A 15,245-nucleotide genomic window follows, 5' to 3' on the forward strand; every position below is an offset into this window, starting at 1 on the left:
AACCGACCATGCCCTATGGTCGGTTATGACTATTTTAACCGACCTTGTTGTCTCTTAACCGACCGTTTTTGACTGTCGGTTTTGTCCTGTTTTCTTGTAGTGTGAGGCACACCTCATTTGCCTCTAAACTTCTAAGTTTTGTTAGTTTTGACTCAGCAGCTTGTGTTTGGAAGTCTGGAAAGATTAAAAACGTCGTTCATAAGTAAGCCAGCATGGTTTATAAGACCAAGCAAGTAAACTATATAAGCATAGGTTGTAAACTCAACCAGAATAAGAAATAAGTGATACACCCAACAATTTGTTACAAGAAATTACATGTATAAAAGGAAAGCCATATTAATGTTACCACCATCAACAAAGCTAGCTATAGTTTCTGTACCTAGCAGTCAAGAATGACAAAGATTGCACATCTTTTATCACTTTCTTTGCTATGCTTTGTGGCTTCTGTACAATGTTATGGTGCAAATGGAAATAACCCTCTTGAAAAGCTTATCAAAGCTCAGAAGTCGAAAAGTATATCTACCTTTCGTGATGAGGTTCTAAATGTCGAGTATTCACCTGTGTATATTGGATCTCAAGATGGATTGAAGGAAGCTGACAAGTTAGATTCATTGCCAGGGCAACCTGATGGAGCAACTTTTGATCAATACTCCGGATATGTCACAGTTGATCCGGTTGCTGGAAGAGCACTTTTCTACTATCTTGCGCAGTCTGAAAATTCTTCTAGCCAGCCTTTAGTTCTATGGCTAAATGGAGGTAAATATAGGATCCTAAAGAAGTATAGTTTCTCAATATAATGTACATGCCATACTGCATAATTGAAAATATGAAACTGAAGGCTTTTTCTTCAATCTAGTATGTAAATTAACAATGAACCTCACTCGATAATTACTATGATCATTTTGAATGACAGGACCTGGCTGTTCTTCCTTTGGGAATGGAGCGATGATGGAACTTGCACTACTAAAAATATGGGATCAGACATCGGTTCTGAACCGATGTTAAAAAAAAACTGAACCGATGTCTTCGCGTGTGATGTTAAATGTCATTAGGCTTTGACATCGGTTCACAGCCGATGTCTATTACAGTGCTATACATCGGTTTTAAGAATAATTCTGATGTCTTTGCAACAAATTTCAGCTAATATTACAGTATTTCTAGGTGAATATGAGTATATTATGGGGTAATTATCCATTAAAACATGAAACCTACAATCTCTAAAAGATATATTTTTAAAAATCTTTCAAACAAACCGATGTGAAAATCTAGATCAGACATCGGTTATATTGTCTGACCGATGTGAAATGGTCCATCAGACATCGGGTACTTTTATCAACCGATGTAAAATAATGGGTTAGACATCGGTTTCGTTCATTTGGTGATGTTAAATCCTTTTGTTTAACATCAGTGTTTTTTTCTAACCGATGTTTAATCTTTAATATTGTAAAATTTAAGACATCAGCTATTGAAAATTCGATGTTATTTGGCTTAAAATACATTGATTTTTTTACAGAACCGATGTCAAATGACTATTTGACATTGGTTTTTGTAGTTCTTTTTCTTTTAATATTGTTTCACCTGATGTCTTTTGTTCATTTTTACATCGATTTTAAATTACCATTCTGATGTTAATATATGTACTGTAAATTGCATATGCCATCCTGGTACTATTAATAGCCCAGAGAACCAATTGCATTTTCAACCAGAAAAATACCAACAATATGCAATACATCCAACCAAATTTGTAAAAATATAGAGGTATACATTGATACCAAATTTACTAACATTCAATCCAACAAGAGCTCAATTCGGACATTACATTCCAAGTCTAAAATAAACATCCCAACTAAAAACAATAAAACCCAAATTCTCTAGTTATTACATCCAACATTCTAAACATGTTTGACTAGTTAATATGTACCACTTGTCAAATTTCGACAATTCCAAACATAAATCAGAATGATGGATGTAATTGTCACCAAACATCCCTTAATTAACCACCAACCACCAGCAAACACAATATCAATTCACATAGTTCAGAGGAAAGCTATATATATAGATACTTATCATATTTTCATCTTGTCTTGGATAAATTCAAGCACCTCCATCCGCACCTCATCCAGCTCCTGCCTTGTGTAGGACTTTCGAGTTTTGGCTGCCCACTATAAAACACACGTAAAAATTAGCAACCAGAATATTATTAACCAGAATTGCCATATGTATAATTAAAAATAAACAGAACCAACTATTTATAATTTAACCAGAAGAGGACCTTTTCTATATTTAACCGTAATTTTCTTCGTTAATCCAAAACTATATACCAGATAGTTCCTTATCACTAATAAAAACAAGATCCATCTGGAAATCACTAATAATAAAAACTGATAATAAAAATGGCACTCATATTTATCTGTCCTGAAAAACTACACAAAAAAATTCTACATGCCATCTATCGGAAATGATTTGCATATATACCTTGGTAGTAAAAGATAGCTCCTTATCAGCAATGATATCTTTCATGTATCGCATTATAACATAGCCACATTCAACCCCTCCTGGTTGTTTGGGAGATCCCTGTTACAATATAAAATCTGAATTAGCACCAGAAATTAATTAAAATTACAAAGTGATAAAAAAATACAAAAAACTTACAAGAAGATTCTTTATCTGAGGAGCTTTATTTCCCCTTCCAGTTTGAGCATTGTAGGATTTCATCGCTCTACATTGCAGAACAACAATAATATACATGATTATTTTTCAAAAGGGAGAATATTTACTATATATATATATATATTTATATATAGTAATTAACAGAAATATATTACTCTGTTAATGATTTTTCCAACTCATCAAAATGTGTTGGATGTGGCAGAGGGTTCAGAATATAAATGTCGCCATCCCAAATTACAACCAAAATCCAGTGGCAACTATGTTTATAAAAAAGAAAAAAGAAAAACACAAGTCAGAAATTTTAAAAAAACTACCTAAATATATTAATTTGTAAAAGCATGTCTAAATTAAAAATACTTACTTATGATTATGTGGCATGAAGTACATGCGATAGGGACTACTCTCTTTCAACCGATTAACAAAATAAGAATGAAAAGATTTGTTCAACATAAATGTAGCTCCTGGATCGAAAAATCCATATAAGACCACATCATCATTCTTCCTCTCAATCTTAATCAGTCTTTGCAAGAGCCTACCAGGGAGTGAATTACATTACTTATAATATCCGTATAAAACATGAATATTGAATATGTAACGATAAAAAATTAACTTACGCCATATAAGCAGATATTGCAGCTTGGCCAATCATATCGAACTCCAACAATGCTTTCACATTTTCATGCAATATATAAATTATTTTCTCAGTCCCAAACACGTCCGAATCACACGGAATTGGTATTGACTCCCCAGTGGCTTTCATGAAGACTGCAGCATGTTTGTATAACACCTTGTACTGCTTTGGCACATTCTTGTTTAGCTTCATTTTTCTATAATCATCTTGAAGTTTCTGCAACTCATCTTTCCGCTTAGACTGCCCCTGCAACACTTCCTTTTTCTTTTTCTATACAGAATTAAATAAAACAAGAATAATCGGTTATTATTGACATAACTACTATAGAATGCAACAATCAATTCAGAGTATATTGACATAATTTTTATATAATATACCGCCACAGTTGGGTAGATGATCAATTCACGAGGCCATGCTACGTGAGAGCCAACTGCTTGGCGTACAACCTCAATTTCACCAGGTATGGGCACTGGAACCGACGCCTCTGGCTGGATGTGTCCGTCAACCGACACACGAACATGTCCGGGCTTTAGAGGCACTCCGTGTACTGAAACATTCATCTCTTCGTGATCATCAAAAACTGTTCCAAAAGCAACCTTGTTCTCTATGCAATCCAGTGCAAGCTCACATGACTGTGGACCCTACATTATAGTGAGGGATCAATTTAATTTTATTGCATAAATCCCAAGTCTGTAGGCATATATCTAGTAGATCTTAATAATATTTTACCTTCTTTCCGCTCGGAGGAGAGGGGTCAAAACCAACAAAGTCTTCATCATTTACCAACAACTGTTTGGCACTCAGCGGTTTAACAGCAACTCCAACATTCCGCTTATCAGCAGCTCCCTCTTTATTAACAGGTACTTGATAACTTGATTTGTCAGAGAACATAGGAGAGTGACCATTCGAAGCATTAACCAGGGCCTTAAGTTCAGCCATCTCCCGCTGATTTCTTTCCAACTGATCCAACAACTCTGCCTTGGTAATTTTAGTCTTTTTCGCTTTCGGCAAATTGAAGAATGCTGTTGGAGTGACAAAGCCGCCAACCCCTCGAACCCATCCTGCGTGCTCAGGAGTCTGAAGTGCCGTAGTCAACACATCTTCTGTTCCATGTGGAACAAATTCACCCTTCTCCTTCATTTCAAGTAACTCAGCCTGTAAAATAAATGCAAACAATTAGTGCATTATTTATGACACAATTATCTTTGAAGGGAATGCAGTATTAAAAATATCACTTACAATTCTCGCATTTATTTCCGCTTGCTCTTCAGTAAGCTCATCAGGATTCTTTGGCATCCTAGCCTTCCACCAAAAAATTGCACGATCAGGTTTCTCTTTCCGCTTTAAGTTCCCTTTCTTTATCTGTTAAAAAAGAGAAAATGTTTAAACTCCCTTAAAACTTAGAATTGCAAAGCCAAATAGATATGGTTCTTACTTCTTCTTCTCGCAAACCAATATACCCCTTCCTTGACAAGCGGTGATGATATTTCCGTTTAGCCACTCTATTGCTCTGTAACTTACGTTGTTCCTGCACCAAAATAAATTAGTAAAAATTAATAAATATTATTTAACCAAAATTTATTTAATCATTTAGCAAGTAAAATGGCAATCATGTATATTTTATTAGTAGAATATATTCATACCAGCCATTTGGGGCTCGTCCTCTCTGCAACAAATTTCTTCCAAGGTTCTTTACCAACAAACGCATACTTCTTCGGAGGCTTCATCAATTTCTTCTTTTTTCCAATAAATGGCATCACATATTTTGCAGTTAAATCAGCTTTAAACTGCCTCCATTTTTCACCTGCCGATTGTAGCACAAGCTTCTCACTTTCTGGGGCAATTTTGAATGTGTCCTAAAGAGCCACATAATATAAATTAGCCACATAATTTATAGTCACAATTTAAATAAAATGAAGAAGTCAACAAGGGATATAATTTACCTGGACATCATCCCATAATTTTGCTTTTAGATCACAATCCACTTTTGGCCAGTTTTCAGTGTCGATTGGAATCATTGTCCTTGCGAGCATTCCTATGTAAGACTGTAAAGTAGGCCTGGTATTTCCGATGGGAACTCCAAAATCATTGTATCTAACTTTAAATTTCTTTCCCCGAGCTTTCTTCACCACTACTTTGTGAAGAGCTGAAACACCACGCGCACCTCCTAGCCTTTTTTTTACAGATTCAGAAGTGGTCATCGTTTCTTCACCACTACTTTGAGTTTGATATTGTGGAGGGACTTGAACCAACTTTTCATTACAAGTCTCTGAAGTTTTGACATCAGGAACAATCTCATCATCAACCTTTTCAGAGTTATTCTTCCTGTCATTTTCTTCGAAAATTACTTTCTTGGCTTTTTGCTTCTTTGCCATTTTGCTCCCTTAGTCTGCATTAAATTGAATAATAAAGCCATCAGTTGAACAATATATTTTCAGTCCGTCATTAATTACAGTCAAGCATAAATAATAAATTGTAAAATCAGCAAGTACGAATACAACTATACAAGAACAATAATTTACCTAAACTGCAATCAGTAATTAATCACATCCGAAATAACTCTAAAGTATTTTATAGAAGTACAATTAAATAATGCAAAATAATTAAAGAAAAAATAATGCCATCAATCAGTAATTATGGATGAACTACTTATATGATTATAACAATGCAAAATAAAAGAAAAAAATTAACAATATATTTTACACATTATAACACAATTAAAGGCAAATATATATGGTTCATTCAGTCATTCAAATTCCCATTTAGATATATATTTTACATAAAGCTACATCATCAGTCAGTAACGACATTAGGTGCAGGAGTTTTAGTAGCAGTATTTTTAATCCAAATTCCCTCAACATTAGGTCTAGCAGTATGAGCGACATCATCAGTAGTGACATCAGTAACGGGGATTTCAGTGCAGAATGGGGGATGTTCCATGATCGTGTCTCCTAAGTCATCTTCATTATACAATTCTTGGTAGTCTCGAGTTGTGGAGGACAGAACAATAGACCAGGTAGCATCAACGGGATCTTCAAGGTAAAACACTTGCTTGACTTGGTCAACAGAAACATATTTATCTTTTTTGTGACCTTGTCGACTAAAATCCACAAGTGTGAACCCAAGATCATCAACCCTTATTTCTTTATCATTACTTGCCCATTTATACAGGAACAAGGGAGCTTTGAATGCATGGTAGTCTAATTCCCATATCTCTTGTATGATACCGTAAAATGTCAAATCACTTTCTACGGGGTTCAAGTCCTTGGCACTAGAAACCTGGACCGCTTTAGCAATGACAGACACCCCGCTGTTTTGAACAACGCGTATGTCATCTCGTTCCTTTGTAAAATATCACACTCCATTCACTAGATAACCTTGATAAGTTAGTACTGAAAATGATGGCTTGGCAGCGAGCCATCTTATCGTATCTGAAACACCTTTGTTGTTCTCCCTTAGTTCATCATTCACCTACAGATATGATAAGAAATTTTAAATCCTAAATAGCTAATAGTCGTCATTACACTACAGATCAAAGAACCTAATACAACACTGACTTTGTTTTGAAACCAATCAGCAAAGAGCCGATTGTGCTCTCTCATGAGCCAATGTAAGCTTTTCCTTTTCCCTCGGTGAATTTCTTCAAGATATTCCTTATGCATTCTGAAAAATGCATATGGAATGATATATTAAAGACACATTACAAGACTAATTACTGGATAATGAGGAATTGAAAACAACAAACTGCATAAACTCACAGAATATATGGAAACACTTTAGCGTTGTTTAGAAGGACATGTAGATGTGCTTCATTTCGCTCCTTCTCTTCCACTGATTTTATTATCACAGCGGATAATGGACCTGATATCTTATTATCTTGGTCCTTTGGAAGACCGGCAGTGGAGTAATTCTGACTAAGAAACTCGGTGCAGAATTCTACGGACTCTTCTCCAAGGTAACTCTCTGCCATACAACCTTCGGGATAATAACAGTTTCGAACATAACTCTTTAGTACTTTATTAAACCGTTCAAACGCATACATCCACCTATAAAATACTGGTCCACATAAGCGTAGTTCCTGGACCAAGTGGACTACTATATGTACCATTACATCAAAAAATGACGCATGGAAAACCTTTTCTAGATCGCATAAGGTTAGTATAACATCTGACTACAGCTTATCCAGTTTTGACACATCTACTACTTTGTTGCACAAAGCATTAAAAAAGAAACACAATCTAATAATTGTGACCCTAACATGCTTCGGAAGAACGGAGCGTATTGCAACCGAGAGTAATTGTTGGAGAAGAATGTGGCAATCATGTGATTTCAGCCCGTAAATATTCAAATCAGGCATGGAAACACAATTTTTTATGTTCGATGCATGTCCGTATGGAAGTTTTATCGACAATAATGATGACAAGAAAGTCCTTTTTTCTGCCTTTGACAAAGTAAAGGGAGAAGGAGGCAAATAGGTTTTCTTTACTCCTACTTGGGGAGCCAAATCATATCTAACGCCCATTTCCATCATATCACGACGGGCTGCCGCACTATCCTTTGTCTTATGGCGCATATTTAGTAATGTGCCAATCAGACTATCACATACATTCTTCTCGACATGCATGACATCAATACAGTGCCTAACATGGTGCAATTTCCAATATTCTAACTCGAAAAATACTGACTTTTTCTTCCATGGACTTTCAACCTTCTTTGCCTTCTTCATTTTCTTCCCAAATTCAAATTTGATTTGTTCTTGCTCTGCTAACACTTCTTCTCCGGATAGGGTTCGACGCGGCTGCCCAAACTCTTGTTGTCCATTAAAAGCAGCCTTCTGCCTTCTATAAGGATGATGTAGAGGCAAATATCGACGATGCCCTTGGTAGCACATTTTCCTACTATGAGTCAAAAATTTAGCTACGGTGTCATCTCCACAAACTGGACAACACTTATAACCCTTATTAACGCAGCCAGATAAATTTCCGTAAGCAGGGAAGTCATTTATCGTCCACATTAAAACTGCTTTTAAAGTGAAAAATGATTTGTTATACGCGTCATACATATTTGGTTCCCCTTCCTTCCAAAGCTTTTTTAAATCATCAATCATCGGTTGTAAGTAGATGTCGATGTTACTACCAGGCTCATGCGGGCCAGGGACCAATATCGACAACATCATAAATTTTCTTTTCATACAAAACCAGGGAGGAAGATTGTAAGTCACCAATATGACTGGCCAGCAACTATATCTATTAGATAGGCCATTATTGTGCGGGTTTACACCATCCGCCGATAAAGCCAAGCGAAGGTTTCTAGGTTCACTACCAAAGGATGGCCACCTATAATCTATATTTTTCCAAGATGGAGAGTCGGCTGGATGTCGCATTTTACCATCTTGTGTCCGCTGTTGCGCATGCCAACACATTAGTTTAGCGGTGGAAGGAGATTTAAACATACGTTTAAATCTAGGAATTATTGGAAAATACCACATGACTTTGGCTGGAAGATTAATCCTCTCTTCACCTTTCTTTGTCAACTTCCACCGAGAAAGTCGACACTTAGGACACTTGGTTGCATCAGCATGTACACCCCTGTACAGTACACAGTCATTCGGACATGAATGGAACTTTATATACTCTAGACCTAAATTGGAGAGGTTTTTTTTTGCTTCATATGCATTACTAGGTAACACATTATCTTTGGGAAGTAGAGACCCAACAGAAGAAAGGAGGTCAGTGAAGGCACTATCGGTAATACCAAACCTAGATTTCCAGTTATGCAACTTCAACATCGACTCTAACTTAGTACAGTCACTACCCTCATATAGAGGTTGCTCAGCATCGGCTACGAACCTCCTAAACTGATATGAATCATTATCATATTGACTCTAGTTATATGCCGCTTCACAAACATCAACAGTTTCCGAAGCAGCGACATGCTCCTGATCTTGCTCTGACGCTTCATCAGAGGCTTGCTCAGGAGGTGGGTCTGGAGCTTGCTCTTCAGGTGGACAACTAGCACTTGAAGATTTAGGACCCGTAGAAGCAGTCTCCCCGTGCCAAACCCAATGCACATAACCTAGATAAACGCCATTGTCATAGATATGGCCCCTGATTGTTTTTATAGAGAATTTTTTAAAATTGGCGCATCGTCCACAAGGGCAAGGAATTTTGTTACGATCTTCAGAATTTTCTTCAGCATATATCAAGAAGTTTTCCACCCCCATTTCAAATGCTAAAGAATCCCTATCTTGCAAAATCCATGTCTTATCCATCAAATTTCCCTACCTGATAGCCACTATAAATATTAAAAATCCAACACATACCTATTTATAATTATTTAATAAAAGGCATATCAAATTTGTGTTGGTTACTGTGGGGATTAATTATATAAACTTAGAAAGGAGTAAATACCTTGATATCCTAATAATTTATAGTACTAATTCATTACTCTAAGATCCTATACATATACCCAATTAATTACAAAACTAGACTAAATTTATAAACTAGACTAAATTAAACCAAGATAATTAAAACAAATTAAACCAAGATATTTGAAAATATCACATAATTAAAAACCAATAATTCCAACATTCACAGCCCAGACAATTGTTAAATTTCCTTCACATAAATAAAACTCAGTGAGAACTTGAGTATTGAAACAAATTCAGCCCATAATTTATTAAGTAACAGATAGTTCATATCAGGAATGCAGAGACTTGTTCATATCAGAGAAATGACTATCATACAAAACAAGAAATGCAGAGACTTGTTCATATCTGAGACCTGTTCAAATGCAGCCCCAAAAACCCCCCAAAACACACTAATATGTATGAACAACCCCCAGAAAACACATAATTAAAAACAGAACAGAAACATTTACATTTACATCAATGTACCTAAAACATTGATTTACATCAGTGTACCTAAAATATTTAACATGACATAAAATTCCCAAAAACAGGACATAAAACCCCCAAAAAGAAACAAACATAAAACCCCCAAAAACATAAAACATTTACATGCACAAAGAAGAAAAACAGTAAAGAAGAAAAGAAGATAAACATAAAACATTTACATGCACAAAGAAGATATTAAACATAAAAATGAGGGAGATAAACACTAAAGAAGTAAAGAAGAATATACCTCCGGATGCTTTCAATGTTCCGAAACCCCAATGTTCTAAACCCTCAGTGCTCCAACCTCCAAATGCTGTCTACCTCCAGATACTAGCTCCAACCTCCCGATACTAGCTCAATTTCAAGTTTAATTTGCTCTAATTTGAAGCTCCAAATCTTGAATTAGAATTGGGGCTAAAATTAGGGTTTCAGAGAAAAAAGAGAAGAGACGGTTAACAGAGACTAAGGTAAGAAGAGAGAAGAAAGGTAAGAAGACTAAGAGAGAAGGAGGGGAGAGATGAGAGAGACGAGAGAGGCGAGGGTCGGGGAGAGATGAGAGGCTCGCGGGAGGTTTTTTGGAAAGGGGGGAAAATATGTTAAAGTGAATTTTTTGTTAAAATTAAAGGGGGGAAAGTGTACTGAAAAGCGGGGGGGGGGAGTTAAGTAATTTTTATTTTTTTTAAAAGGCCATAGACAACGGTTAACAAAATGAACTGATGTCAAAGTTAAAAAAAAATTTGTGGCCTTTTTAATTTCTGAAGATAGACAACGGCTACTAAGTGAAACCGATGTCAATATGCGTATTCAACATCGCTTTTTACAAAACCGATGTTAAACTGCATTTTAACATCGGGTGCATTACATGCCGATGTCTAAGGACCGATGTCGTATCTACTATTTCTAGTAGTGTTGGTCCATTTAGAGTCAATAGTGATGGCTAAACTTTATCCCAGAACAAGTATGCTTGGAACAATGGTAAATAGATTAGTTGTTCATAAATAATTTCAAAATTACTCATCAAACAATAATTTCTAATATGTACATTGTCTGGTCACTAACAATAGTTGAATTTGCAATGCAGAAGCAAACATGTTATTCTTGGAGTCCCCAGCTGGTGTTGGATTTTCATACTCCAACACAACATCAGATTATGTAACTGGAGATACAAAAACTGCAGAAGATGCTTATACATTTTTAATAAATTGGCTAGCAAGGTTTCCCGAATACCAAACCCGAGATTTCTTCATTACTGGAGAGAGTTATGCAGGACACTATATTCCTCAATTAGCTCAACTAATTCTTCAGAACAACAAAATCACCAATCAAACTATTATTAACCTAAAAGGAATTGCTGTGAGTTTCTTACTTGAAGCAATTAAACGATCACATGGTAGCACGTATAAAACATGAACAATGATAACTGACATGGAGTACCTTAATTTGCAGATTGGTAACGCATACATAGACGAGGAAACTCAATTTAAAGGAACAATAGATTACTACTGGTCACATGCTTTACTATCTGATGAAGTTTATGAGGGCATCATCCTAAACTGCAACTTTTCAGCAAATGCAAATATTTCAGAAGCATGTGAAACTTCCCTTGATCAAGCAAATGTTGGCGATATCTTTCCCTATGATATATATGCTCCCTTGTGCGGTTCCTCAACTGATTCACCGTCGGTATGTTCTAATAAAATGGAATTTTTGCAGTACCATAATTTGCATACTGACTTATATTTTGTTTTCCTCACTGTTTTCTTATATTACTATTACTGAACAGATATCAGGATTTGATCCATGCACGGATAATTATATCTACACCTACTTGAACACTCAGCAAGTTCAGACATCACTTCATGTCACTGTTCCTCCAAAGACATGGGAATCTTGCAGGTACACATATCTAGTAGATTGTTAAATCACAGCTTATCATCTAATCTTAAAATTATTTGACTTACAATTGGTACTCTGACTAATTATATAACGTTGTTATCTGTAGTGGTGTAATTGATTATACGGAAGTCCCATCAACAGTCTTGCCAGTTATCAAGGAACTTATGAACAGTGGCATCAGTGTCTGGCTATATAGGTGAACAAATTTTTTTCTCGAAATTAGAAACATTATGAACTGTTAAGAATTTGTATGACTAAAATGGAGTTTAAGTATGCAGCGGGGACACGGATGGCGTAGTGTCAGTGACAACAACAAGATATGCCATAGACTATCTTCAAACTACAGTCAAAACACAATGGTACCCCTGGTACACTCAGGCTGAGGTACAAATACTACATTATCAGCAAGCACACACAAAACCCTTCTTCTAATTGTCAAATCACCAATTCTTTATTTCTTCAATGATGCTTTTCAAGGTGGGAGGATATGCAGTTGGATACGAAAATTTGACATTTGTGACTGTAAGGGGATCCGGACATTTTGTTCCAAGTTATCAGCCTTCTCGTGCACTTGCTTTGTTCTCTTCCTTTTTGGCTGGAGAGCTTCCTCCGTCTAATGAGAACTGAAAAAGATTCAGTGAAATCCGGGAGAGGAAACTTTAATTTCTTATTGTAAAGATGATCACAACTGCCATTTGTGCATCTGATTATTTGATGTATGATCTTGTTATATGTCACACTCGCTGAATCAGATTCGAATACATCCCAACAACACATGATTGTTTTTATTCGACAAGTTAATGTATGTCTTAGTATGAAAAATGAATGAATACCCGAAACTAGTCCTAATCTCTGCCTCTCCCAGAGACGATGGACTTGTACAGTTTGATCTTCGTAATCTCCTCAATAACGTAATCTTCATTAAAAATTCAACATAAATTTAACAAGAAGTTGTTTCACGCGTTTATCTGCAGACTGTCTCCAGAATAACAGAATCTATCACTTTAGCACAGATAATATACACACCGGCCAGGCCAACAACATTAGTCCATGGAAATTATAGTTGTTTTTTCTTATTCACCTCCAGAAGCTAATAGTTTAATAGGCTCTTTCCTAGCACATGTATTAACTGGTTAAATATTCATTGCTTTCTAATACTTTGTTCTTGACCTCCTAGAAGCCAATTATAATATCCGAAAAAGGTCATTTTCAAAGACAAAATAAAATGCTAACAATTTCCAACATAAACGTTTATTAAATCTATATATACAATCACATTTTCACATCTCAGATAGTAGAATAAATTCATTCACTTACAAAAGGTTGCATTTAAGAACCTCGTACTCTATTATGGTGTCATCACTAGCCGGTTCAGATTTTAGCTTCGACAACAGAAACAATTTTCTTTACGACAGTGCTCCTGAAAGCCGGCGAGGATTTAACAACTACTTCAGTGCACCTACAAGTCCTAGCCACCAAATCTCTTTCTCCTTCATCCCTGATGAACATTTGAAATATGATCATCATCATGGTTTCGATAAAAAACATGATGACCATAAACCATTTATGTTCATTCCTGGCGATTATTCAAATCACATTCTTGTTTCTTCAGCTGATGAACTTATTGATGGTGGGATGATCAAACGTACCTGTGAGCCAAAACATAAGAAAATTATCCAGAGTAGAATGTCATTTAGCCGGAGTAATAAAATATGTTCTGAGCACTTCCCAGTTCGCCAAGAAAAGAAAGACGACACGTCTTCATCTTGGAGTTCAAGTTTTGGTTGGTTATACAAGAAACTGAAGCTAAAAGATTTGTTGTCTCGTAATGCCTCCGAGGGTCATGAAACCAGCAAAAAATACGATGCTTTGAAGAAACTTAAAAACAGTGATCTAAAGAACTCAAGTAGTAGTACTAATTCAGTTTCGAGCAGAAACAGAAAGAATAAAGAGGGGGCGATGTTGTCGGCTCATGAACGGCATTATAAGGTGAACCGAGAAGCAGCAGAAGAGATAAAAAAGAGAACTTACCTTCCTTACAAGCAAAATCTGATGGTTGGCTGCATAAATCTTGATGCTGCTAGTATTAGTGACCCCTCCAAGGAAACACTTAAAATTCGATAACCACACTATATCGAAAGTTTAGATCCTTTTTTCTTATTCTTGAGGTGGTTGTCTTGTTTAAGAATGTATACGCGATGACCAGAGCTTCGATGGTGAGAAGTATATTCAAAAAATAACATCAAAACCAAAGATTTGTTAGAATTCAAACTCTTCCATAATTTGAAATAAATAACATACAGCTGGGTTATAGATGTAGTAATATGAAGGAAAGAAAATAAGAGCAGCAACCAGAAGTTAATTCCTAAAAATATGGTGGGCACTAGATTACCAATACATGCAAGGTGGCGTGTGTAATAAATTATGGTGATAGTATTCAAGGTTGACACTACACCAGGCACCAGCTATATATCCAGCAACAGAGAAGCATATATTATGGTAGGCAACCTGCATGCATGGTCAAGAATTCATACAAGAGATGTGATGAAGTCTCCCTTCAAATGCGTACCATATAACAGTTGTTCAAGATTAGAAGGCTGGGTTGTCAAGATAAGGTCTGAAGGCTGGCAATAATTATAGATTCGTAAAATATGGTAGGCTGCATGTTAAGTTAGTCAGTATTGTAGGCTGGTAAAAGTCTATGTAGTAATAAATAGTAGTGATGTAAGCCCTGATGTAATGCATGCATATATGAAGCCTATAAATAGGCTGGTCCTCTCTGAATGTAATAGAATACACAGAAGTGAGTTTGTAAAGCAACAGAGAGAAAGAAATAAGGCCGTAGCCTTGTGTCAAGCTGTAGCTTTGTGGTTGTGAGATTTAAAATAAACTTGGTGTTTGTTTCAATATCAAAGATATACAGTGTGTGTTTGAGTCATATCAATTTGATCTATATTAAGCCCAAGCCCATATACGTTTCCAACAAGTGGTATCCGAGCCAGCGTTCCGTTCAAGAAAATGGCGAATATGGTGCAACCAAATATTCCAAAATTGACGTCCACAAATTACGGGAATTGGAGTATCCAAATGAAGGTGTTACTCGGTTCCTACGACAATTGGGATATTGTCGAAAGTGGGTTTAACGAGCCCGCA

At 36.0% G+C, this 15,245-nt stretch overlaps 2 protein-coding genes and 1 pseudogene across 2 annotated transcripts; 2 read left to right on the forward strand and 1 right to left on the reverse strand.

Moving 5' to 3' along the window:
- The first annotated feature begins 392 nt into the window (after nucleotides 1-392).
- On the forward strand, nucleotides 393-12,845 carry LOC141665100 (serine carboxypeptidase 1-like; annotated as a pseudogene).
- Nucleotides 3,028-4,441, reverse strand: LOC141668454 (uncharacterized). The gene is made up of 4 exons (XM_074475348.1): nucleotides 4,031-4,441; nucleotides 3,679-3,942; nucleotides 3,285-3,571; nucleotides 3,028-3,202 (listed from the first exon to the last, which is right to left on the reverse strand). Exons 1-4 carry the CDS (start codon nucleotides 4,439-4,441, stop codon nucleotides 3,028-3,030), a joined length of 1,137 nt encoding a protein of 378 aa, XP_074331449.1.
- Nucleotides 12,846-13,442: 597 nt separating the features above from the next.
- Nucleotides 13,443-14,216, forward strand: LOC141665101 (uncharacterized). The gene has a single exon (XM_074471083.1). The coding sequence runs from the start codon at nucleotides 13,443-13,445 to the stop codon at nucleotides 14,214-14,216; it is 774 nt and encodes a 257-aa protein (XP_074327184.1).
- Nucleotides 14,217-15,245: the final 1,029 nt, after the last annotated feature.

Source organism: Apium graveolens, chromosome 6, assembly GCF_009905375.1.
Source record: "Apium graveolens cultivar Ventura chromosome 6, ASM990537v1, whole genome shotgun sequence".
NCBI lineage: Eukaryota > Viridiplantae > Streptophyta > Magnoliopsida > Apiales > Apiaceae > Apium > Apium graveolens.

Bases quoted from the DNA above. Each gene is read 5' to 3' on its own strand.
- LOC141665101 (XM_074471083.1), top strand. From the start codon at position 13,443: ATGGTGTCATCACTAGCCGGTTCAGATTTTAGCTTCGACAACAGAAAC.
- LOC141668454 (XM_074475348.1), bottom strand. From the start codon at position 4,441: ATGAAGGAGAAGGGTGAATTTGTTCCACATGGAACAGAAGATGTGTTG. The intron at 3,572-3,678 runs GTATATTATATA...AATTCTGTATAG, and splicing joins TCATCTACCCAACTGTGGCG to AAAAAGAAAAAGGAAGTGTT. The intron at 3,203-3,284 runs GTAAGTTAATTT...ACTCCCTGGTAG, and splicing joins GCAATATCTGCTTATATGGC to GCTCTTGCAAAGACTGATTA.